This window comes from Fusarium musae, chromosome 10 (genome assembly GCF_019915245.1).
Source record: "Fusarium musae strain F31 chromosome 10, whole genome shotgun sequence".
Lineage (NCBI taxonomy): Eukaryota > Fungi > Ascomycota > Sordariomycetes > Hypocreales > Nectriaceae > Fusarium > Fusarium musae.
In genome coordinates, this window is record NC_058396.1 from 2,187,680 (window position 1) to 2,211,417 (window position 23,738).

Sequence of the window (23,738 nt, forward strand, 5' to 3'; positions counted from 1 at the left end):
ATGAAGCGAAAGTTGTGAATGGAGTGCACACCAATTTCTACCCAGCGCTTTGCAGCATGGGCACGATCAACATCTTGTCGTGTTGGAGCAACGAGGACTTGCATGAAGAAATTGGAGGAGCCGAGGACGCCTGTTCCGATGACGTTGATGGCAAGATGGATCCAGAGATTTGCACGGGAGATTTTATCGCATGAACCGCTCAGGATGGCCGTTTCGCCAAAGATAGATGCCCCGCCGTCGCTGACTAAATGGAGGGATATGATGAGCACTGTGACTAGGAAGATTGTGAGGATTGTCGCGAGAATGGTGAGGTAAAGAGCTGTCTTTCTCCAGCCAAAGAGCTTCTTCATGGCGCCCATCAGATTGTATTCAGGCTGCACATCGGACTTACGAAAGAGCAGAAGAAGCATAAAATAACAGGAAGATATGAATCAAAAAGGGCAAAAAGAAGGGAGCATCTCAAAAGTCAGCCACAAGTTGGCATCTCCAGATACGGATTTTGGTGGCGCTCCAGCTGAGCCTCCAGTCTGCCAGCCAACCCAATAGCAAAGGGAGATTTTCGCCATTCAACGCAAGGCTGTCAAGAGCGCCCAATTACACAGAGTCATTTCGGAATCGGTTATAAATGCCAAGTTACGAGGCTGACTCGAACGCCAAAACATCAACATGCACATTTCTTGCTCGGTCTACCTGATCGACAGCCTACCCGATGCGAACAACTGCGGTGGAAATGACTGATTGACTCTAAAGCTGGAAGGAAGTCGTTTAGCGATGATGCTATTGATAGTAGACCGTTGTTGAATGGCAATAAAGGCATGCCGACCGTCGCAGGCTGCACCCAGTGATAGAACACAGCGGCAACATCAGTGCGCTCACAATCTTCTGGCCCGGTTGACGATACATATAAAGAAGCCGAGGCTTTGAGAGCAAGGAAACCTAAGATTCTAGGGGTCTATCTGTAAGATATACTTATCTTAATGTGATTGATAGGCTCAGCTCCTCTCGGCAGTAATGACAGTTTTCCGATCACGTGGAGGAGACATCCCGAGTCTTGTCCGGGCGGCTACGCTAACCACAAAACCCGGAGGGTTAATTCGGCTGACAATGGATGTCAATAAGGGAGCATGAAGAGAATAACCAGCTGGTAATACAGGAGTACAAATATTCCGGAGATGATATTTAATCCGTTCATGAGCTCTTCATCGGCCCCATCTTGATAGAAACGGAAGAACAATGACAGCTTCAAGTCAACATTGACTTCACCTCCGCGCCGAAGTGGAGACCGGAAGTCCATCCGTTCCCCACAAAACATCACCAGCATCGGGGCAGTTACCGAAGGGTCTTACACGTTGACCTCTCAGGGTATAAAAAGCCCATCCTTATCTTTCCGTATCTCCCCTTACATCTCTATACTCTTCATACCCCATAAACCGCCAAAATGTCTAAACTCGTTCCTCTCACCGTCATCAAGGGCGCCGGCCACGAATTCATCCCTCTGCCCCAGGGCGAGAACGCCACTGTCGCTGACTTCCATACCATCCGCACAAAGACCGATGCCCCCGCTCACATCACTTCTGGCTTCTACAAGATCGAGGCTGGTCCTGCTCGTCCTGCACACTATGACTTTGAGGAGAGCAAGTATGTCTTGAGTGGTCAGATTGATGTCTTGGTATGTTCCCTGTCGAGCTCTTTGTGAAGTGAAACCAACGGTTTGTAGGATGAGGCTACTGGCATTACGCATCACCTTGTCCCCGGTGACTTTGCTTTCTTCCACGTTGGCTCCAAGGTCAAGGTTAGTACTCATTAACCTTTCCGGAGACACAAATGTTGACACATAGACAGTTCTCTACCCAATCCCAGGGCTTTGCATTCTACGCTGTTACTCGACCTGTTCGCGCGCCTCATCCCAACCTGAAGGGCCGCGAGGAGGACACCAAGTCCCGCCTGTAAAAGTTTAAAAAAGGAGACTGGAAAAATAGTTTACGACAAACGTCTAGTATGATAAATAGACGATAATAGAGTTTATTTCCCGCCGCCAATGACAGCTTCTATTGGCGCCACTGTTAATCTTTGACGATGAATCTAACTAATAATCATCCCGTGATGCACTGCAAAGTCTGATGTGTTCCAATGCTTGACTATCTTACCACTGCAGAGAGAGGCACTGACGGGCGACAAGTGTCGTCATAACATCTTTGACAATTTGTGACGTGACGCGCGGCGGATTCAGCGGCGGTTAACAAACCTGCTGATGAGGTCTCAGCGAACAGATGTTCAGATCACGCAAGCTCTATCACATTCATAGCCCGAAACTCAGAGAGACTCATTCACAATACATCAAGTACCGCCCAAAAGAATAAAACTACGCTCTGCAACCCAATCTCCTGACATCGCACCAGACATTCCAACAGAAAACAAACCAATCAAGAACCTTAACCGAGACAACCAACCTACCACCAAAATGGCCGCTTGCATCGGATATTCATATCTGCTACCTAAGATTGAGATTTTCAACCTCGACGACCTCGATGCTGCTTTGGAGAAAATTTACGGCGAGGGCAAAGTAACATGGAAAACGGTTGATAAATCGCTTATTTTCGAATCACAAACTGTTGATTTGGTTGCCTTGAGAGAAAAGCTTGGGGATTTGAAATTGACGTTTACGTGGTCTGAGTTCGTAGCCAGAGAGCTAGATTGAACGACCTACAAATAAAATACCACCAACTGTTCACGCCCACTCAGTCTGTCACAATAGCGTGTATGATGCTGATATTTTGGAATGTGATAGTTTCTGAGATTCGTTTAACTGGTAAGCCTGAGTCATCACGAGCTGTCACAGCCTACAGGTTCCCCTGGCACATTTATCGCTAAGGTGTGAGATTCAGAGACGAATTAGGTATAATCCCTGGTTCATGCGTCAAAGGCTGTTGGGAATTGACAACTATTCTTCGCTTCTGAACCAAATGATTCTCAAACGCAGCTACGCACTGCTCTCGAGCCAAATGGGTGGGCTGGAGAATACATAAACCTCTCTCTGTACCGCTACGAATACCTTTACAGCCCCATCAATTCAAATCTTTATACCTCAATTGTCACAATGTCTGCACCTGAAGAGCCGGGAATTATGCGGGTCGTTGGGGAGCCAAAACACTTCAAGCTTGAGACGCTCAGCCGTGATCTTGAAAAGATTCATGGCAAAGGAAAGGCGCGGTGGAAACTGATCCAGGCTCACAAAGCCAAACTCGTCGCAATTACGATTGAAACAGAAGATATTTCTGCTTTGGCAGAACACTACGAAAGCCTTGGCGTGGAAGTTGAATGGGAGAAAAAGAAGAAATGAGCAATCCTCAATACATGAAGTATTAAAGACACTGGACATTGTAGGACCTGTAGTAAGGATCATGAAGGCTCTATCAAATCTACTTTATAAGCAAGCCTACCATATAAAACACCATCTATTTCTGGCAAGCAGAAAGGAAAACATCATCCATAAGAAGCGTAAAAGCAGCAGGGTTATTCTTGCAAGTAAGAACAAACGACAGCTCAACAGTAGAGTGCGTAGGCGTGACAAAGTTCATGCGGTTGCGGTACTGCCACCAAGCATTAGGGTCGTAGAAAGGATCAAAGTCATCAAAGTTGACACCGTCAAACTTGACGAGGATGTCACACTCGTAGTAGGGAAGATGGGCGCCGTTGCCCGTGTGGTGGCCGTAGCCGAGATAGTATGTCTGGCCGGGCATCAGGCCTGTGATGGTGCGCTTGAAACCGGCCTTAACACCGTCTTTTTGAGGCCAGTGGAGAGCCCTGGGAGTTGTTAGTTTAGTGATAAAGAAGAGACGTGGGGGGACTTACATGGCGAGGTTTCCGCTGTTGGCGCGGGCTTGGGGGCCGAATTGGCCGTTGTAGGTGATACCAGCGTTTCCGAAGATCTGCCAGCCACTTGATGCAGACTCAAAGTCACCGTTGGGGATCAGGTTGGTGCTGACGCAGTTATCCTGAGGAGGCGCGGCGTTGTTGAGAGGACCGATGGTAGTATCGGGGTCGAACGCGGTAACGGTTTGGGAACCAGGGGTAGGAGTGGCAGGTTGGGTGTCGGGACGAGTCGTGGTGGAAGCAAAGTTGGCATCAGTCGAGGCACCGCCGTTTGCGGAGGTGCTGGTCTGGAAGCCAGGATTGACTGTCTGAGTGGTAGCTCCGTTGATAGCAGTCTCGGTGGGGATGACGCTTCCTTTAGCAGACTCGGTGCTCTGGTTCTGAAGGGCGGTACTAGGGTCTTGGTTGGGAACATTGGTGGCGGTAGAAGGGCCGTTCTGAGTAGCAGGTCCATTCTGTGTGGTCGGAAGAGCTTCAGTAGCAGGGCTGTCTTGAGTACCAGGGAAGGTCTGGGTAGCAGGGCCTCTCTGAGTGGCAGGCTCAGATTGGGTAGCAGGAGCAGTTTGTGTAGCAGGACCACCTCGAGTACCAGGGAATGTCTCGGTAGCAGGTCCACGCTGAGTAGTCGGGGCAACCCGAGTAGTAGGAGAGCTATTAACAGGCTCACGGATATCACCGCCTCCAAAATCAAGTCTAAAGTCGTTGATGTTCTCAGGAGTGACCTGGTTAGAAATGAAGATAGAATCAATAAGCACCACAGCAGAACCTCCACCAGAGCAGGTAGTCTGGATGTTCAAGAAGCCCTGTGTAGCAGGGGCAGAAGTAGAGACCAAGACCTGGTTGTAGCTGACGCTAGCGCCATTGGAGAAAATGCCAGTGGTGAAGAACTTTGTAGAACCGATAAATGCCTCGAGAACACATGAAGTTGTCGCCTGGGGAGGCGTGAAGACGAGGTAGAAGAACTGAACCGTGTACTGAGTTCGCACGTTCAGACCAGTAAGCAACTGCTTTAGCGCCGCAATCTCTCCCAGAGTCTGACGCTTGCGCGTTACAGAAGACCGGGCACTGAGTGAAGCACAGCTCCTATCAGAGCTTCCACCGCCAGGGTTGTAACCTTCGTCAGTGTTAAGGGTGACATCGCCATCAGTGACAAACGGATCGAGGCTCGTAAGACCACCGCCGGTACAAGTGTTGGTAATGATAGAATCGACCGGAGGCGCAGGAAGAGTCGTAGCTTCAATAGCAGCAGATGAAGTCTGCGAAGCAACGGAAGCAGAAGTTTCAGTGTTTCGAGGCTTGCAAGGACCAGCGACGGCGCCAGAAATGGCTAGAGCCGCGATGGCGATAAAGGAACGCATGATGAGCGTAGGGGTAAACCAAATCAACAACAAATGAATGACAGACCGAGTTGGACGGTTGAAGCTCCAGAGAAAAAGTCCAAAAAAGCCACATGGGAATCTCATTTGTATTATAGATGTTTCCTGGTGTTTGGGCCCCTATTGCGGAATTGGTGATGCCAAAGGTTTTCGATAGTGCAGTGTGGCGTTTTCCATGTTGAGACGTTCAGCCTGCGCCTTTTGGGTCCGGTAGTTGAACTATTGGTGTTTAGTGTTTTGGTGCCTGGGTTGGTGTTAGATGTGGACCCTGAGATTTGACGTCAATGTCAGGGGAACAACGTATCGAGAAGGGATTCACGAATGGGGTGACAGACTGTGATTAGCGAAGAGTACCTTTCTGAATTAGAATGCCTCAATCAATTCGGTATATACTCTTATTGCAATAGCTTGGGGAACTTCGAACTCGTCACTTATCTGCTTCCCCATGCCAACCCGCAGCGAGCATCACTACCCCTGGACCTCATCAAGGATATTCTGCCTCCACTTTCTAGTGCTGAGCATGCATATCAGGAACTTACCGAGATTTACTCCTCATTCGACATCCTTTCCGCACCGTAATCTCAAATTCGGTCACTAGCGGCATAGTGACAGCTTTCCCGAGAGTCTGGATCTGAGTCGCCCACTACCGTGATTAAATAGCGCCAACGGTAGCGTCTTCACCTCTCCGCTCTAAACTTCAATGCGGAATGGCGCTGGGGGCTCAAGCGTATCAACTCTATACTGTGTCGTGACCATTGTCATTTGTTGCAATTGAGCTTACTGCTTGGGCGGTTTCCTCACAATTGCTAGACCGATAACCTCGATTAGAAAGATTGCATATCATTGTCTCGAACACTGGCAACCAGGGTCTTGAGTTTAGTTCTTTCAGGGTCTTCATTCACTATCCCCAGTTTTATCCGAATGCGTTATCCGAATGCGTCGTAACAAGAGATTGCTCATACTCATGTTAGAATGATATAACCAATTTCTCAGCAAAAGTCTTAAATGCAATAACACATCTAGTAAAATGATATATGTTATCTCAATAGTGGCCCCGACCCCGATACTCCTTCTCCAAAGTACCAAGATACCCCTCCACCTTGATTCCGCCTACACTAAGCTCTTCAGCGTCGAGCAAAATCCACATCATTCGTCCTGGCATGGTTTCATTCCCAGTAATATTCTTCCACTTATGTGCAGTAGCTCTTTGGACACAGACATCGCCCTGACGCATGATACGCATCTCTCCAGAATCGAGAGTCAGTTCAAAGACTCCTTCTATGACGATGCCGTAATCAATAGTCAGAGATCGATGGAATGGAGACTCAACACCAGGACCAAAATCAATCATGCGGACGATGGACCCGTTACGGTAGTGGAAGGGAGGCTATGGGATGCATTAGTGACTAAGTTCATAACAGGCTTGGGAAGCTTACCTCCTCCTGCTTTGCCTTTACGACATCAACGTCTTCATTGAGATTGACGGGTGTTTCTCGAGTGGAGTAGATGATATTAGCCACAGCTTTGTTCTCACCCATAAAACGATAATGCTCGCCGTGGTCGGAGGTTAGAAAACGCGCTTTGCCATCTTCGCGGTGGCCGGTGATGTGTCTGACAATCTGGCGTAGGCCCGGGGCAGGAAAGCTCCCAACATAGTACTCAGGAGTCTGTGGTGCAGCTGAAGAACTACTGTCTGCCATTCTGCGACATACAAGGATTTCGTGCGAGAGGTAGGTGGCGATGGAGATTGAACTCTGGAGGTTTCAGTGCTTGAATACTTGATGAAGACGGGGTTGTCAAGAGATGTATCCTGTAGACTTGCCACTACTACTGGTTTATCCTTCTCGCGCTGGATGAAAGATGTCCGAGTTGTAGTCTGATCATGTTTCACGCCATTGGATTTCTAAGCAGCTCTTGCAGGTGGTCTTTGTGTAGCTATTCTAAGTGACTCATCATCTCGTGATGCTGCCGACATTGCCATTGGGGTGACGTTTGGCGACATACCCACGTTGCCATTGTTAACAAGATCTCACCACCTACTAAATCACCAGCTGCAAAACTCTGGAATCGGCACTCGGATAGATTCAATACCCGTTGCCGAAGAATCAGGCCGTAGAAGTAACACACTACAGCCAATTCTACACCGCTATATGTAAGCTGATTGCTGCAACAATGGAACGAAAGAGAGACGCGAGATGCTGTACGAAGAGTGTCAGTCGGCATCTACAACGCCTGTGTTTTGATAGCTGAGTTCAAGCGCGATGCTGTGCACGTAAGCGGTTACCTATTGTACTGCTGAGAAGTCCGTTCATACTTCCTGCGTACCGCTGAGTGAGATCTTAGTAGATGGTACAGACTCACTACTGCAATTGATGTAACCAGGTTATCACAGCACTTCAGAAGATGAACGGGCCATCTGGGAATCTGGGAGATCATCAACGGGGCTTGATCGACACTCGCTGTTTCGCCGTAAGTTCATATTATATCAAGACCTCTTGCCATGACCCCCGGACCTCTCATACTGTTACTTTGATCTAAAACTAGCTCATCTATACCTCTTGGATACTACTTCTCCTTCAGCCACATACTCCTTTTCTAGTTACGCAGTAGTGAAAGAAGCATGGCAGCTTCCAATCGATGCATCGAGTTTCCGGCCCCAGGGCTTCGAAACCCGTTCCGCTATGTCACTGGCCATGACAGTAACGGCGAGCCAACATTCCTGCTGGTAAATATTACTATTCTGACCATAAATGTCAAAATTTCTCACTAACATGCCTCAAGACAGATCATGGCGACCATCGCGCTGTTATGCTAGACGGTGAAGGTGCTCAAAGCATCATGTACAGCAGCAACTCCAATCCAGTGGAGCTCACCAATAATGTCGACTTAGAATTTGCTAGAACGAACAGAGTATGTTTCTGAACTTCCATGACTCCACGTAGCTAACCCCCATCAGCCTTCTCTCCACATCCCAAAGGGCTGTGTCGTCCGCATGGTAGATTTTGCACCAGGCGGTGAGTCCAACATGCATCGCGCTTTGAGTCTTGGGATAGGAACTGTCTGTGAGGGTGAAGTTGAGCTATGTTTGAGTGAAGACGGAAAGGTCAGCCGTGTTCTTCGCCCAGGAGATGTTATTATCAATCGCTGTGCTATGCATCTCTGGAGAAATACGTCCAAGGAGAAGCCGGCTCGCGTGCTCTTTGTTATGCTGGACGTTAAACCGGTTTTTGTTAATGGTAAGGCTTTGGAGTTTGATATGGGCGAGCTTATGAAGGAGTATGGTGACTATAAGGAGGGTGAAGGGGCAAATAAGAACGCGTAGGGTAAGGCGATGTAATGGGTTAACGTTTTCAAGTTATCTACACTCATTTTATTAAACCATAAAGCTGGATAATGTGCGGTTCAGAGAGTACGCTCGCCGTAAACTGTTCATAACGTCATTGAGGAATTATCTTTATGTCTCGCGCCATAGGTCCGGAGTAGATACAGTCATCTAGGAAGTAAAATCACAACTAGAACACAACCCCATGATCGAAACTGACGCTCCATATTTTCTTCCCAAGTCATTCTAAGACTGATAAAGTGAGCGGAAGATTGGAGTTCTCCATTTTCTTCCACGAGTTATCCAAAGACAATACAGGACGGAAGATGAAGCCTCTGGCGCCCCAAGCGTCAGCCCCCGGGCGTCGGAACACAAAGAAGGGTACGACCGTCAGACTACGAGTACCTGTGATACAGAAGTGAATGGAAGAATGGGCTTGGATGATGACGCGTGCATTTTCGTATTCGTGCAACGCGACTCAAACTCGTGTAGCCATGGATAAGACAAAGAATGCTTACGAATGTGAAAGTATCAAGCCACCAACACACAAGAGAAAGTACGTCACTTTATTATCATGGAAAGAGGGGTAGTCAACGTGAGGCTCCCAGGCGGAGTTGGCATTTGTCATGTCAAAACGCCATTCAGATTACGAATCACTCCGCTTTCTATAGCAAAAAGATCTTAGGGTGTTGAGAGAAAACAATATTATAAAGATTGGCAGTTTAGCATCCCTATAGGAAGGAATGGCAACATAGAAGACGAAGAAAATAGACATCTCCAATCTTAAAAACAGACAACACAATTTCTCAGCAACGATGACGATTTACGTGATCACTGGTATTTCCAGAGGCCTCGGAGTGAGTTTGTTAACCAAGCTACACAGACAGCACTAATCAACTTCCCACAGTACGAGCTCACTCGCCAGCTTTCCAGCGACCATAGCAGCACCGTTGTCGGTATCGTGCGCGACAAGCCTGCGACAATCACGAAGATATCTCAAGATGCAGAGCTAAACCGACGCTCCAATATCCACGTCATCCAAGCCGACTTGACAGATTATAATGCACTCAAAGTAGGCAGCAGAGATAAGGCGGCCCATTTTGTAACAATAGAAAACTGACGGGTAGTATAGGGAGCCGTGAACGAAACTGCTAAGATTACCGGCGGCAGTATCGACTACCTCATCGCCAACGCAGCCTACGTCTCGAAATTTGACACGTTTGACCCTCTCGGAGCCCTGTGAGTATCAACTCAGAACAAAAGACCAGTGTTCAATAGTACTGATTCCTTCAGCGGCAATACTCCGAAGGAGCTGGAAGATGATCTCAAGATGCTCTTCGACGTCAACGTCGTTGCAAACATCCACCTGTTCAACCTCTTCATTTCACTTATCCTCAAAGGCAAAGAAAAGAAAGTCGTGACTATCTCCACAGGTCTAGCAGACCTAGAATTCACCAACAACTTCGAGCACGAGTTTACCCCGCTGTACTCCATCAGCAAAGCCGCTATGAACATGGCGGTCGCCAAGTTTAACGCCCAGTATAAGAAAGACGGCGTTCTGTTCATGAGTGTATGCCCTGGAATGGTCGATGTTGGCCAATTCAATCACGGTATGTTGTTGTGCCTGGGTATTTGCAGTATACTAATAGTCGACAGCAACTCCACAGCAGATGGAGGCGATGGGGGGAATGATGGCCAAGTTTAAGGAATATGCTCCGCATTTCACTGGCCCAGCGACAGCTGAAGATGCTGTTAAAGACATGAGGGCAGTGTGGGAGAAGGCGAGCATTGAAGGTGGCTATGGCGGTGCTTATCTTTCTCAGTTTGGCAACAAACAGTGGCTGTAATGGCAAGCGATGTCTCAAAGTTTGAGAATGCCAATTCAGCGACTCCAAGAGCTAGATTTTCTACTTCTACCGAGCCTCTGAAAATATACACACAACTTATTGCATGCCGCTTACTGAATCCTCTGAATCTGAATTTGCCTGACTCTGCGAGCCATGGCTGTCAAAGATTCGTTAATCCGACTGAATCGGAACGTAGAAACGGAACCGATTGTTCGGGTCATACTTGGCCTTGAGCTTTCGGAGTCTAGCTAGGCGCCACGACTCGTAGCCATAGATTGACTTGAGACTCTCATACTTGTTTCCAGAAGCGTAGTTGATATACGTCGCCGGTTTGCGCGTAGGAGCTCCCTTGTACCACATATCACGAGCTTCTCGAGCCCATTTCTCCGCTGGATCCAGTAAATTGGACCCCTCAGGGACCACGGTTGCGAAGAAGCTTATTTCTCTGTCAGTATGATTCAATAGTCGCGAGCAAGAGCAGTGCGTACGCTATATGATACTCATCACGGTGGGGGTAAGCGGTGGACGCAGAATCGACAGCCTGCACTCCTTTATGCGCATATCCTTCGTAGTATAGGCGAGCAGTTACGGCTAAGTCTGGGTATAATGCCACATTGCGCATGAAATGATTGTAGAGAGCTCGTTCTGCCGTGATGTTCCAAGTCTGCAGCATGACACTGGCCAAAGAGAAGCGAGCAGAAATACAATTAGATAGGTCTGTGTTTTGGCGCACGGGAATCTCGGGATAAGGCACGTCACCCATCTCATCTTTGATAGCGTCGATGGCGTTGAAAGGGCGCAAGAGTCTTTCGGCCTCGGAAGCTGGTCCGGCATAGGCAAATGTGAACCAGAGGATGGCCTAAACGCGCGTCAGATCTCGCAGGTTAGCTCAACATAAAGGGACAACACTCACCTCGTCGCGATTGATGGAAGGATCGATATAGATCTGTCCAAATACCACACCGAGAAGTGGAGGCGTCTTCCCATCATCCTGAAGCTTGTTCAGTTCACGAAAAACCCTTTCGAGCTTATCTTGGCCCCAGTAGTAGTTATGGTAGTGCCATGTCTTTATTTTGGCGGGGTAGATCTTGAGCTTCAGGTTCGTAACGATGCCAAAATTGTGGCCTGCACCTCGCATCGCCCAGAAGAGATCTTTATTGCTTTTCTCGCTGACTGTGATACTCGACCCATCTGCTAGGACAACTTTCATCTCAATGATGTTATCGCCAGCTAGGCCGTAAAGACCCTCGTATCGTCCATGGCCACCGCCCAAAGCAGGGCCTGTGAGACCAACGCATTGATTGGAGCCGGTGCCTAAGCAGCGTTATTGTCAGTACCGCAAGTGGCACGGAAACAAATTGAGATGTGAGCTCACTTGTAACATAACCACGATCCCATAAAAATGGTATGACCTCATATGAATATGCACCGCCCTGAAACCAGGCAGACTTTCCATCTCGAGAAATATCCATGGACCTGAGTTGTTTCATGTCAATCTGCATTCCCTTGAATGCACCGAGGGATTTAGTAAGGCCATGTCCACGATTAACAACAAGAAAGTTGATACTGTTTCGGTTGCAGTATTTTACCTAAACGATCAGCAAAAACGGAAATTTGCTCTATGAAACATGGACTAACGATCTTGGGAATGTCAACTTCGCTTGCAGGTTGAACCACCACTCTTATATCTGGAGGCGCCATCGTATTCCATCTTTTTGTTGTTTCAAGCCAAAGAGGATTACTTGGGAGCAGAATGAGGGAGTTTTCAGAGAGTAATGCGCCTAGCTCTTGTTGGATTTGGAAGACTGGTACTTCTCGACGCGTGAGATGGTCTGATTGGAAGTATGATGGGACAGAGAGTGGCGAGCAGACTATTAGTGTCGTAAGCAGCGGGAAAATAAAGATGAAGCGGAGAGTCATCATCGCTAGCTGTAAACAAGGTCCGTGCAGGACCAGAACGCTGTGAACAAATGTTTTAAGAGCTTCAGATCTGAATACTTTCGACCAAAAAAGTTATTGCAAATACAAGCTGAGAATCGCTGGTACGAAAAAAGTAAAGTTGTAAGAGAAATGAAGCCGCTCAGGTTCTTTTACAGTCTTCTATTCACATAAAGTCCTGCGCAGAATCCTCCAAGCCATTCTTGATCTGACACCCGTTCGAGTCCAGCCAACACCGCCTTAAACAAACAATCCAATACTTCGTTTGATGAGACTCAGCAGGTTGAACTGTTTCAGCTCTCTTGAAGACATCTTGTCGGAGCCCGAGTCCTAGGTTCAGACTTTGGAAGGCTGTCTCAGCTCTTTCAGCCCTTTCAGCTTGGAAGCTGTGTTACACATCGCATCTGACCCAGCCCCCACCACGGCATAGATCTTTCAATACCGGTCAGCATGACAGTGGGGGGGCAGAGTAAGGAAATGGGCTAAATATAAGCTGCGAAGGAGCGTGGAGGCGGAAAGTGATCTTATATACTTCCAAGCATTACGATTCAGGTATAGTCCAAAGAAGGTCTTCGGGGACTACCTTCCACTGTCCATGCTCATCAAGCAGATCAACCGCTTGACTCCATGCAACAGCTACAGACTCAGCTCTCTTCGTGCTCCGGGGAACTATACGGACAGGGAATGGGGATGGTATGGACATTATACCCTCTGTGACGTCCTCTGCATCTGGTATGATGGCTTTACCCGTCTCGGCGCTGACGTCCCTGTCAAAATTGAACGCCCACAAAAGGCGGGAAATAGCTAAAAATAACGACCGGTCAGCTATGTGCATGCCCTGACATCTGCGCCTCCCCGCCCCGAACACGTAGTGGTCTCGTTTGGTAGGATCCGGGTTGTTCGCGGCTTCGATGGATGTTTGTTGGTCATTGATATATCGCATGGGGTCGAACTGTCGGGGCGATGGGTGTCTTTTTGGGTCGTTGTGAATTGCCCTGCAAGCAAGTCAGTGGGTCGGAAAGGTGAGTATGGGTAGCTAGGATTCGAGATTATACCGACCAGACGTTGATGATGACCGTTGCTCCCTTGGGGATGTGATATCCGAGATAGCTATCATGTTGAGTTGTTGCATGCGGTATACCCAGCATAAAGCCAGGCATCCAACGCAGACTTTCTTTCATGCAAGCATGGATATAGGGCAGATCAGGCATATCGTCCAGGTTTGGTAGCCGGTCCCCACATACACGATCGAGTTCCTCTTGCGCGGTCTTTGCGACATCGGGGAAGATAACCATGGCTTGGACGAAACCGATGAGAATACTGGCTGTTGTTTCCGAGCCTGCTTGAAGTAGTGAGCCACTGAGATATGAAGCAAAAGTGTCGGAGAACCCTTCTTCTTTTTGCAGCTTGACTAGGTCGACACAGACACATGGCTGGTAGGTAGAAATCAGTATCTAGGTTGTCGCTGATGTGGGGAGCTACCTTTGCTGAACCACCTTCGAGTCCCTTCTTGGCTGCAAGGTATAACCCTCGAAAAAGACTTAGTTCTCTATAATGGATCTTGCGCCCTTCCTTCTTGATCGGCATGAGAAAGTCTGGGATCCGTCTCAAAGCGGGTACTAGATCTAGAAGAGCCGCTGTCTGGGCAAGGGACATGGTTAGGGGGCATCAAGCTGGCAAGGCAAAAAGGCGACGCACCCTTGAACCGATCATCTCTGAACTGCGATCAAATATCTGGGTGTCATATTAGTAAGTCTCAAACCCCAGACCGTTTGGTGTACAGACATCAAAAGCCTCTTTGAAGCGTTCATCTTGAATGCTGGTAGTACGAGAGCCGAATGTTATCTGCGTAGTCAATGAAGCTGTATATCGACGCAGATGATCAACAAAATCATCTGGGCTCTTTAAAAAGTCGAACAGCATTGCTTTGCTCTCTAGGTCCTGGTACGGTATGTAGCTTCGAGCCGCCGTTACTCCCAAGATGCGATGGACAAGCTTCCGCGCCATTTTCCAGACCTCATTATCCGGCTATCACTGTTAGCGGCACCAAGAAGCCTTGAAGTACTTAGACATATACCATAAATAATATGCGATATCCTCCACTAAGGACATCTTGACCAATGTATGACTCTGGTCGGCTTGAATAGATGCCACCTCGCTTATCTACAAGATCTTTAACAGTCTGATCTGAGTTTAGGACTATCATGACCTTTCTTCCTAGTATCAGTGAGTATATAGGGCCATACTCCTCGGCCCATTTTTGGAACTGAATATGGCGCTTTCGGTTTGGGATCTGGTGCAGGTTGCCGATTATAGGAAGGGTCGGTGGACCAGGAGGATAGCCCGCTGGGCGACGTCCGACTGTGCTCAGTCGCCAGAGGCCAAGGATCAAGACTGGAATCAAGAGATAGACACTGGCCGAGAAAGACATATCTGATTAGGGACGAGATCTCTGGAGCGATATTCGGTGGGCTGGATTACAGCACAATGGTCAGATATGGAGACTACGATGATCGTAGACCACAGTGATGAGGTGGTGAACTACATCCACATCCAGCAACCAAAGAGACATATTACACTAAGTGAAATTGCCTCCAAACCATCCCTGGATGCGTAGTCTAATACACCAAAGAACTATCCTTCCAACTCAAGCAGGCATATGACATGCAACTGCTCCCTTCCAAGCAATGCATCTCATTCTCGTGTGTTGGTAATCGAAAGAAGGTTCTCCGGTTTCTCTTCGATCTGCACTCGTAAACAATGCACAAAATTTGCTAGACCAGGGTTGTCAAGCTCTTGGCGTATAGAGAGGACGCGAGTCAAGTTGCACAAAAGTCAAGGATACCAAAGGACCTGCTTGGATTATGAATCAAACATCTGGGCTCACCAGAGCACAAGAGCATTGTCTCAGGCCCATAGCTTAGTGCCCAAGTTGAAATGAAACGTATGAGCGATCAATATGAAGGAGGAGTACCTCGCTTTGGTCGCACGATAACAAACACAAAGCATAGCCTCACCCGAATCTTCTGTTCGTGGTACCAGTCAGTCACTGGATCACGGTCTTGATCCATCAAGATCCATTGTATCTCCTTCCCAGTATGTTAAAAAGCAGAATAAAGGTACAAGCTTACCAATCATCTATCACTTGTGTTAGCTCGCACCACCCTCCTCGGATGATGCAAGCTATTGCCTGTAACCCCGATCCTAAGTGTTGGCACGTCCTTGCCCAAGTATTTGAAGCCCTTTCCTGTTTCATAAATGCGAGTTCATTATGTCACATTCTCTTCTCAGGCTACCCTTACCAAAAGTAAATTTTCTATCCACCAACTGGCTTCAAACACTCCACGCATCATGGCACATGCATTTGATATCTCACCTGAGAAACGTGCCAGTCGCAGCAGCTTCATCTGGCGGCAACTCTTTGTCACACCACCACCCGTCTCATCCGATGAAGTCAACCTGGAGGGGAGAGCAGCACTTGTTACTGGTGCTACTGGTGGAATAGGCCTCGAGATTACACGCCAGCTGCTGGGCCTTGGATGCAGGGTCATTATGGGTGTTCGAGATGAGCGCAAAGGAGAGGCAGTTCGTAAGGATCTAATCCAGGAAGGCAACCTCAACGATGAAATGGTACAGGTTTGGAAATTAGACCTCTCATCATATCAGTCGATTATTGCATTTGCTGCCAATGCAAAGAACCTCGACGACCTGAACATCGCCATTCTCAACGCAGGTATCTACAAAGTATCAGAGGCTTTCAGCCCGACAGGGTATGAGGAAGGGATGCAAATCAACTACCTATCAAACATCCTCCTACTCATCTCACTACTACCCATCATCAAGAAGAATGCACCCGCGGGTGAGACTGGTCGCATCTGCCTCGTGTCATCCGACACAGCCGCCTGGGCCAAATTCGAGGAGAGAACCTCGACACCCCTCCTGCCCGCATTCAAGAGGCCTATGAAGACATGGGACATGGCCGAGCGCTATGGGACAACAAAACTCCTTGGCCAGCTATTTCTCACCGCCTTATCGAAGCGCGTTTCTTCAGTTACACTGTGCTGCGCGAACCCAGGGCTTTGCGGGGGTGGCTCAGACCTTGCTCGTGAAGCGAAAGGCATACTTCGGTTTGCGCACAAGATACAGTGTCTTGTGCTTAGTCGAACATGTGCTGTCGGTGTTCGTACAATTGTGCACTCGGTTACGACGCTACATAGGCAAGCACATGGTCACTACATCGAGGGCGATAAGATCCAGCCGTGAGTACCACGATTCTTGTGTTTGGTCAAAGCTAACTACCTTTGGGTAACAGCATGGCACCGACTGTGTATCAAGCCGAGGGAAAAGAGGTTGCTGAGCGACTGTATGAAGAGACCTTGGAAGAGTTGTCGTTTGCTGGGGTGAGACAGATTATAGAGGGCGTATTGGATTAGAAGCAGTGCTATGTGGGCATCCATAATAAGAAGGCTTACCTGGTACTCGGGTTCATCTGTTGTGCGTGGATGGGCATCCGGATTCCGGATGTCTGTGGAACAAGAGGCTTTGCTACCACCAGAACTAGAGCATATGTGGTGCCAAAAGCCGGCAATATTGTGCATCGAACTTTTTCTCGACCGTTGATTTGACAAACTGTAGCTCGATAGATTTTTAACTCAGGTGTGTTCTGTGTGACAGTGTGATTGACTCAAAGCCTGGTAGAGTAAGCAACCGTCAGCATTACCAAGACATAATCCTGCACAGTCAAAATAAAGCCGTAGCACATTCAGCGAGTTACAACAGCTTACGGCCAAGAGATAGTGCCACTTGAAGTATAAGACGCCTCACAATTCCATTATTGGCGGTGTGATAGAAACAATATTCACATGATATCTCATCACCCTCTTTAGTAACACAGAAAGACATCCTGTCTTGGCCTTCCTTGTACAACATGGTACACACATGGCAGCTATGGCTCTCCCCACGACCCGCGAGACGAACCGAAACTCCATCGGAGCCACGTATGCTCTCTCAAAATGGCGCAGCGCTGTTTGAGTTTCAGTACGAGCGTGATGGTCGTCTTGTGGTACGGGAGACGCATTATGCGGAGAACAAGCTTGTTCAGAATGGTCGCTCAGGTCCGCCACTGTACGTTGCGCGTCCCTCCTCGCTGAACATGCCACCTATAGCTGATGGTGGTGAAGACATATTCACTGTGGCCAGACAGAGTACTTTCAAGTTGAGAGCGGAACCTTGGCTGTCATCGGGAATGGAACGAAAAGTATTCTCACCAAAGGTGGTGGCGTCATCAAGATCCCACCCGGAACCCGGTACGATATTCCCTCCCCCATCGATGCAACTCGGCAGGGCTGACACAACGCGCTGCAGCCATAGATTCTGGGCCGAAGGCCCCGTAAAAGAGGATCTAGTGTTCCGAGTCTGGGCAGAGCCACAGAACTTGGACAGAGGTTTTGATGAGGCCTTCCTGCGTAACTACCTAGGCTACCTGCGAGATTGCGCGGATCAAAACATACAACCTTCGGTCTTTCAGCTCGCCCTGCTTGGCTGGAGCGGCGACACCCTCCTGACGCCACCATGGTGGGTGCCTCTGTGGATGCTGAGGCTGCTTCACTTTATAGTTGCTCACCTGGTGGGGAGGCTATTCTTGGGGTAAGCTGAGTGTCCATCATAACATTTGCTGCTAGAGTCTAATACTTCTGTAGATATCAAGGAACCTATGAGGAGTATAGTCCGAAGATCACTAGAGATGCCAGGATTGTGAAGAAAAGGTTGTGAAGGACATGTGCTTTCTATATGGCATGGAGAAGGGGTGCAATTCGTCTCTCATCTCGGTGGTACTCATTACTAGTGGTAGCCTTTTCTTGACATCATAAAATAAAATGAGTCAAAGTACTTATTCCTTAAGCAACAGGAAGTCCTCACTTGCCTTTTCTTTCTGTGCAGTATGTCAGCTGAACCTACCTAATCAATGATCTCTTGCTCAAGAATACAGTATTATCACATCTCGAATCAGGGCTTGCGCCTCTTCAGTGATACCATTCTTTTCTCTTCCGTTTTCATTCTCGCGATGGCTACGATGGATGCTCAGCTCCGCCAAGAAAAAGCCATTGCTTCATCCACGATATTACTGTGCTCAGCCAGCCCCCAAGAACTGGTGGAGGGGGGGTAGCTGAGATTCCGTCAGCTTTGAGATTTGTTCGGTCATTGTGTCGGAAGCCGGCTGTGAATAGAGGACATGAGGTTAGAGGAAAATTTGAGGTTTAAAATGCGATCGTAAAATAGGGTTATAGCAACTCACAGCAATAGTTGCCATTTGTCGTGTATATACGTTCAGAATGGTTTCTTACAGCCAGCCCTGCGCTTTTCGGTCATCAATGACTCTTCTAAAATCGGTCTGGCTAACAGGCTGCTTAGCAGCCCTTTTCCACAGTAGTACTATCAGCGCCATTGCTCTCAACATATCCCATCCACACAGCAATGACTTGCGTTATCTTTTGACTAGTGAGTATCATGACTGGTCATCTAACACGTCGATCAGCTTTGCTGGATCAAGTGGCTTCTTCACTTCTACGGAGAGATGGACAACATTCAGTGCACCAACATACGCGGCTGTCATCAGTCCAGGAACTGAGGAAGATGTAGCCAAGATTGTACGTGCATACCCATTCAAAAAGTGTCTGGCAAACTAATATCTTTGGAGATCAAACTAGCAACAATGCATAATATTCCCTTCCTTGCTACAGGAGCTCGCCACGGATATACAACCACGCTGGGAGACCTACATGATGGGCTCGCGATCGATCTCAGTCACTTTAAAGAATTTGAACTAGACGCGGCTGCAAAGACTCTGACTGTTGGTCCTGGTGTTACCGTTGGCGAGATATTTGATCCGTTATTTAACGCTGGATTTGACATTCGTGAGTGGCAATGCCTATAGGCCTCTGCTTACAGTCACTAAAAATCGTCCTCTACTAGAGACTGGCAGCGCCCCTTGTCCGAGCTTTATCGGCGTGACACTGGGAGGCGGCGTTGGTCGCTTTCAAGGCGTCTACGGCTTACTCTCCGACGCCCTCATTTCGGTTCGTCTTATCACTGCCAATGGAGAAGTTTTAGAAGTGTCGAGAACGAGATGCCCCGATTTATTCTGGGCGATTCGAGGTGCGGGTGCAAACTTTGGCGTTGTGATCTCTGCCACTTACAGTGTCCATCCCCTGACAAACAACGGCGAAATGTTTGTTGCGGAATTCATCATTCCGCCTCGGAGGTGGCCTGAGTACTTCCGCATAATGGAATCCATGTCGCCATTACCCGCTGAGCTATCTTCGCTGCTACTCAACAGCTTCGATACAATCACAAATCAGGTATGACCTCAGCATTCTCTTGACATCAATGCTGATGAATGGCTTTAGACCCAATTGTTTGCGCACTGGGCTTACAAGGGCCCTGAAGCTGAAGCCCGCAAACACCTATCTCCAATTTTGAACATGAATCTCACAGCAACTCAGATGAGAGTTCTTCCGTGGAACAGACTCGTGGAGAACACATTCGCTGGGGCTGCCGTCACTGTTTGTGAGCCCAACACCAACCGAAACTTGTACACCTTGAGCATGAAAAACTACTCAGCGTCCACTTGGGAAGCTGTAGCCTCCAAGTTGGCGACTTTCTATGCCCGGTTTCCTCATGCGCGCAGCTCTTCTCTTCTGTATGAATTCTTCCCAAATCAAGCTATGGCAGCCATTCCATTAGAGGATACTGCGTTTCCGCGGAGGGATACAACAGCATACATGTACGTCTACAAGCGAGAACCGAGCCCAATACTGATAGCTGACATGATATCTGCTACTAGAAATCTCATTTTGACCTCGAGCATTCACAACAGTGAGATGGACAATGCTCTGGCTAGGTTTGGTGAAGAAATTCGTCGAGATGTAGCCGCAACATCAGGGTATCCAGAGATTACCACTTTTGTCAATTATGCCCATGGCGATGAAACGCTGGAACAGATTTACGGAAAGGAAAAGCTAGCACGGTTGGCAGCGCTGAAGAAGATGTGGGATCCTAAAGCAGTCTTCAGCTTCAACAATGGCCTGCCTACCACGTATCCTTAAATAATGGTACAAATGCACTCGTTGGGAAATTAGAAATAGCATAGATGCCTGTCCAGTCGCATTTAAGATTCCCGAAACTATTTCGTGCATATATCCCCAAAGTCTAATGTCAACGCATCATGCGTAGGTCTGACCAGTCGCTCATGTAATTAAGTGAGTGACTCTCCATACAGTATTGCAAGAGAATAGAAGTTACAACAGCATTGTCTTCATATCTCTAGGATTCTATTGCCACCCCTCTTCACGATCGCTCAAAAGCATTGCCTGACAATGAGATGGCCCACGATGCCGAGCCATGCTTTTGGGGTCTTGTACTACGTCGATAAGCAATATCGGCACTAAAAGCTTATTAATACTCATTTCCTTCCTCTCACGTATAAGGGAACTCTCGATAATCTAAGAGAACACGAGGATTAGTCTTCATACAATACCTTTGTAAAGATGTCCGCCGAGCTCGAGCATCAAGCTGCCTTTGAGGCCACCTTTCGGGGCTGGTTATCCCGCCAATTCACTACCCCAAAACCTTTACCAGACACTATTGATCTCAAAGGAAAAACCGCAATTATCACTGGAAGCAATACTGGTCTTGGTTTCGAAGCATGTCGACAGCTTCTCAAGCTAGGCCTTTCCAACCTCATCATGGCTGTGCGCTCTCAAACAAAAGGCGACGCAGCAGGAAGCATCTTACGAGCGGAATTCCCCCAATCTACAGTATCTGTTTGGATCCTCGATATGGAGTCTTATAATTCTGTTACGGCATTTGCGACCCGATGTGCCACCCTTGCACGTATCGACATTGTCGTTCTCAACGCGGCCCTGATCAAACCATCCTTCACTAGAGCATCTACTGGACATGAGCTCACAATGCAAGTTGTTTACCTTTCGACGGCGCTCCTGACAATCTTGCTACTGCCTATTTTGAAGGCGAAAAGGACCGCCGTTGGCGCAAGACCCCCAGTCATTATAGTTGTTGGATCTGACCTCGCGTATCGTGCTGACATACAGACGGCGGGCCCTATACTGGAGAAGTTGGACAGAAATCAAGGTTACAGTCAATTTTTATGGTACGCAAAGTCCAAACTACTACTCACCTTCTTCATATCAAAGCTTGCCGAGTATATCGACCCCAACCATGTATTACTCAGCGTGGTCAATCCGGGAACCACGCGAGGAACGGCCTTCCTACGGGAATTCTCTCCGCTCCTGGCAAGGATCGCATTCGTATTCCAGTACATATTTGCCAGACCTGCGGATATCGCTGCAACGACTTATCTCGATGCTTGCCTTGTGCGTGGTATAGAGAGCCATGGATCATTTATTAGTGATTGGAGTATCAAGCCGTAAGGATTGCCTTTTTTCACTACGACGCAAACTGACGGTGATAGCTATCCTAGCATATGGTATACTTCTGCGGGTAAAGAATTCGGGGAAACGCTATGGGAAGAGACCTTGCATGAGTTTGAGCCCTTTGGAGTGGCCAAGATCATCGATGATTTAAAGCAAACGGAGTATGGAGTGGAGGGAGGCCAGCAAACCTAGGACCTCTATCCCGAGCGAAAGTAAGAATTGAGTCAGCTTGATATAATTCCTTTCTGGTAGATACAGGGTTAGGCCTTTCTGGTACCTTAATATGAGAAATCTGTTTACTGCCTTGGATGAGCTAGGTGCCGATATCAAGTTTTGATCATTATGTCAACTAGATATTCGCCGGTGTCAAAGTCTCTCCTTGTGCCTTTTTACCTTCTCATGGATCTTGATTTTCCATCATGTTGACAGAAGCAGTCAATTGATTCGCACTAGAAAGGACATCTGCTCTATCAAGGTGTTTGGGCGTACACCAAGTCAAGGCACGTGTCACTTCAACTCTTGTCCAGCGCAGTATCATGCTGTGCCATCCTTGCTGGCCTCAGACCCCCACCAATTCTCGCTTCACTTCTGTCGTTCAACTCAAGTCTCAGAGAGCACGGCATATTACGAATCAACACCAAACAGTATGGTAAGCATCCTTCACCACGGTACAGCCAAATCAAATGTGGAGGAGTTTGTGGCATTGCTTTACATGAAATGTGGCTTACGTGAGATTTTGTACCATCATCTGCAGTCATGTTCAACGGAAGTCCCCCACTCAGGTATGCTACATAGACTTCCATGCGAAGAGAGAGGTGGGCCTCTGTATACCTTCGTGTGAGGCGCGTGATAAGAGCATTGGCTGTGGAGTCAATCAACTAAAAATAGCATTCTCATGAAATCAGCTCAGGTAGCATACCAACTGGCTATACAACTGCCCAAGAAAATTTCAGTATGTTCAACCCTTCTGAGAACCTCTCCCTCATCTCTCCCAGCTTTACCAACATCCTTCGCACAGAAGTTCCATCATGGCCCGCCTCAAGTTTGCTCTCGTTACTGGGTCCTTATTCCCATCCCAACACAGCTCAACCGAATAATTGCTAATACTATCCAGATGCGGGCAAGGTGGAATCGGAGAGGCACTCGTTATGGAATACAAGCGCCTTTCGTTCCATGCCATCGCAACCGTTCTTCCCCACGAATCGACTCATCATCTATCGCAGGCTGGCATCACCTGCTTGCCTCTAGATGTAACAGTTGAGGATTCCGTCTCAGAGCTCAAGTTCAAAATCCAAGAAATCACCGGTGGATACCTCCATATCCTTGTGAACTGCGCGTAGGCATTAGTCTATTCCAAGCCTCTTCGTTCAAACCTAATGATTTGTCAGAGGGATTGCATACACCATGACCGCTATTGACACAGACGTGTCTTCCGTGCAGCGCATGTTTGATGTCAATGTCTTTGGACCAATGCGCATGGTGCATCATTTCCATGACATGATTATCGATGCATCTGGCACCATAGTCAATATTGGCTCCATTGGGGGAACCATACCATTTGTTTATGGCTGTTAGTATCATTGAGTTACCAAAAGGTTTTTATGCTAAGATACTCGCAGCATCATACAACGCTTCTAAAGCTGCTCTGCAGCATTGGTCTAACACACTGAGAGTCGAAATGGCTCCATTTAGGTATGTGAATCCTTATACAAATATGGTCTCTAATGTGCATCTGCTTCAAGGGTTAAAGTAATTACGGTATGCAAGTCCAATATCACCGTCCGCGACTCTACGGTTGGCTGATGCAAATATCTCTAGGTTATTTCGGGAGAAGTAAACACGAACATCCTAAAGTCGGACGCTCATAGAAGACTTTCAGAAGGTTGGTATATGGAATCGACTTGATATACGAGGTTTCACCAATATTGAA

At 47.9% G+C, this 23,738-nt stretch overlaps 13 protein-coding genes across 13 annotated transcripts; 8 read left to right on the top strand and 5 right to left on the bottom strand.

Annotated features, from left to right (window-relative positions):
- Window positions 1–1,438: 1,438 nt before the first annotated feature.
- On the top strand, window positions 1,439–1,950 carry J7337_012901 (uncharacterized protein; the record flags this gene model as incomplete). The annotated part of the gene is made up of 3 exons (XM_044830399.1): window positions 1,439–1,669; window positions 1,718–1,792; window positions 1,843–1,950. 3 exons carry the CDS (start codon window positions 1,439–1,441, stop codon window positions 1,948–1,950), a joined length of 414 nt encoding a protein of 137 aa, XP_044675315.1.
- A 511-nt stretch (window positions 1,951–2,461) lies between these two features.
- On the top strand, window positions 2,462–3,340 carry J7337_012902 (uncharacterized protein; the record flags this gene model as incomplete). Its single annotated transcript, XM_044830400.1, has 2 exons — window positions 2,462–2,563; window positions 2,981–3,340. 2 exons carry the CDS (start codon window positions 2,462–2,464, stop codon window positions 3,338–3,340), a joined length of 462 nt encoding a protein of 153 aa, XP_044675316.1.
- A 115-nt stretch (window positions 3,341–3,455) lies between these two features.
- Window positions 3,456–5,231, bottom strand: J7337_012903 (uncharacterized protein; the record flags this gene model as incomplete). Its single annotated transcript, XM_044830401.1, has 2 exons — window positions 3,456–3,804; window positions 3,853–5,231. The coding sequence occupies 2 exons, from the start codon at window positions 5,229–5,231 to the stop codon at window positions 3,456–3,458; spliced, it is 1,728 nt and encodes a 575-aa protein (XP_044675317.1).
- A 1,060-nt stretch (window positions 5,232–6,291) lies between these two features.
- J7337_012904 (uncharacterized protein) lies at window positions 6,292–6,949 on the bottom strand (the record flags this gene model as incomplete). Its single annotated transcript, XM_044830402.1, has 2 exons — window positions 6,292–6,636; window positions 6,686–6,949. 2 exons carry the CDS (start codon window positions 6,947–6,949, stop codon window positions 6,292–6,294), a joined length of 609 nt encoding a protein of 202 aa, XP_044675318.1.
- A 920-nt stretch (window positions 6,950–7,869) lies between these two features.
- J7337_012905 (uncharacterized protein) lies at window positions 7,870–8,571 on the top strand (the record flags this gene model as incomplete). The annotated part of the gene is made up of 3 exons (XM_044830403.1): window positions 7,870–7,974; window positions 8,031–8,159; window positions 8,206–8,571. 3 exons carry the CDS (start codon window positions 7,870–7,872, stop codon window positions 8,569–8,571), a joined length of 600 nt encoding a protein of 199 aa, XP_044675319.1.
- Window positions 8,572–9,386: 815 nt separating this feature from the next.
- Window positions 9,387–10,418, top strand: J7337_012906 (putative secondary metabolism biosynthetic enzyme; the record flags this gene model as incomplete). Its single annotated transcript, XM_044830404.1, has 5 exons — window positions 9,387–9,428; window positions 9,479–9,643; window positions 9,704–9,810; window positions 9,865–10,181; window positions 10,228–10,418. 5 exons carry the CDS (start codon window positions 9,387–9,389, stop codon window positions 10,416–10,418), a joined length of 822 nt encoding a protein of 273 aa, XP_044675320.1.
- Window positions 10,419–10,589: 171 nt separating this feature from the next.
- J7337_012907 (uncharacterized protein) lies at window positions 10,590–11,920 on the bottom strand (the record flags this gene model as incomplete). Its single annotated transcript, XM_044830405.1, has 4 exons — window positions 10,590–10,854; window positions 10,907–11,277; window positions 11,332–11,732; window positions 11,794–11,920. 4 exons carry the CDS (start codon window positions 11,918–11,920, stop codon window positions 10,590–10,592), a joined length of 1,164 nt encoding a protein of 387 aa, XP_044675321.1.
- A 1,485-nt stretch (window positions 11,921–13,405) lies between these two features.
- On the bottom strand, window positions 13,406–14,012 carry J7337_012908 (uncharacterized protein; the record flags this gene model as incomplete). The annotated part of the gene is made up of 2 exons (XM_044830406.1): window positions 13,406–13,789; window positions 13,839–14,012. 2 exons carry the CDS (start codon window positions 14,010–14,012, stop codon window positions 13,406–13,408), a joined length of 558 nt encoding a protein of 185 aa, XP_044675322.1.
- A 409-nt stretch (window positions 14,013–14,421) lies between these two features.
- J7337_012909 (uncharacterized protein) lies at window positions 14,422–14,787 on the bottom strand (the record flags this gene model as incomplete). Its single annotated transcript, XM_044830407.1, has 1 exon — window positions 14,422–14,787. The coding sequence occupies one exon, from the start codon at window positions 14,785–14,787 to the stop codon at window positions 14,422–14,424; it is 366 nt and encodes a 121-aa protein (XP_044675323.1).
- A 920-nt stretch (window positions 14,788–15,707) lies between these two features.
- On the top strand, window positions 15,708–16,789 carry J7337_012910 (uncharacterized protein; the record flags this gene model as incomplete). Its single annotated transcript, XM_044830408.1, has 2 exons — window positions 15,708–16,615; window positions 16,669–16,789. The coding sequence occupies 2 exons, from the start codon at window positions 15,708–15,710 to the stop codon at window positions 16,787–16,789; spliced, it is 1,029 nt and encodes a 342-aa protein (XP_044675324.1).
- A 494-nt stretch (window positions 16,790–17,283) lies between these two features.
- Window positions 17,284–18,006, top strand: J7337_012911 (uncharacterized protein; the record flags this gene model as incomplete). Its single annotated transcript, XM_044830409.1, has 1 exon — window positions 17,284–18,006. The coding sequence occupies one exon, from the start codon at window positions 17,284–17,286 to the stop codon at window positions 18,004–18,006; it is 723 nt and encodes a 240-aa protein (XP_044675325.1).
- A 1,062-nt stretch (window positions 18,007–19,068) lies between these two features.
- J7337_012912 (uncharacterized protein) lies at window positions 19,069–20,461 on the top strand (the record flags this gene model as incomplete). The annotated part of the gene is made up of 3 exons (XM_044830410.1): window positions 19,069–19,270; window positions 19,329–19,714; window positions 19,763–20,461. The coding sequence occupies 3 exons, from the start codon at window positions 19,069–19,071 to the stop codon at window positions 20,459–20,461; spliced, it is 1,287 nt and encodes a 428-aa protein (XP_044675326.1).
- A 441-nt stretch (window positions 20,462–20,902) lies between these two features.
- On the top strand, window positions 20,903–21,805 carry J7337_012913 (uncharacterized protein; the record flags this gene model as incomplete). The annotated part of the gene is made up of 1 exon (XM_044830411.1): window positions 20,903–21,805. The coding sequence occupies one exon, from the start codon at window positions 20,903–20,905 to the stop codon at window positions 21,803–21,805; it is 903 nt and encodes a 300-aa protein (XP_044675327.1).
- Window positions 21,806–23,738: the final 1,933 nt, after the last annotated feature.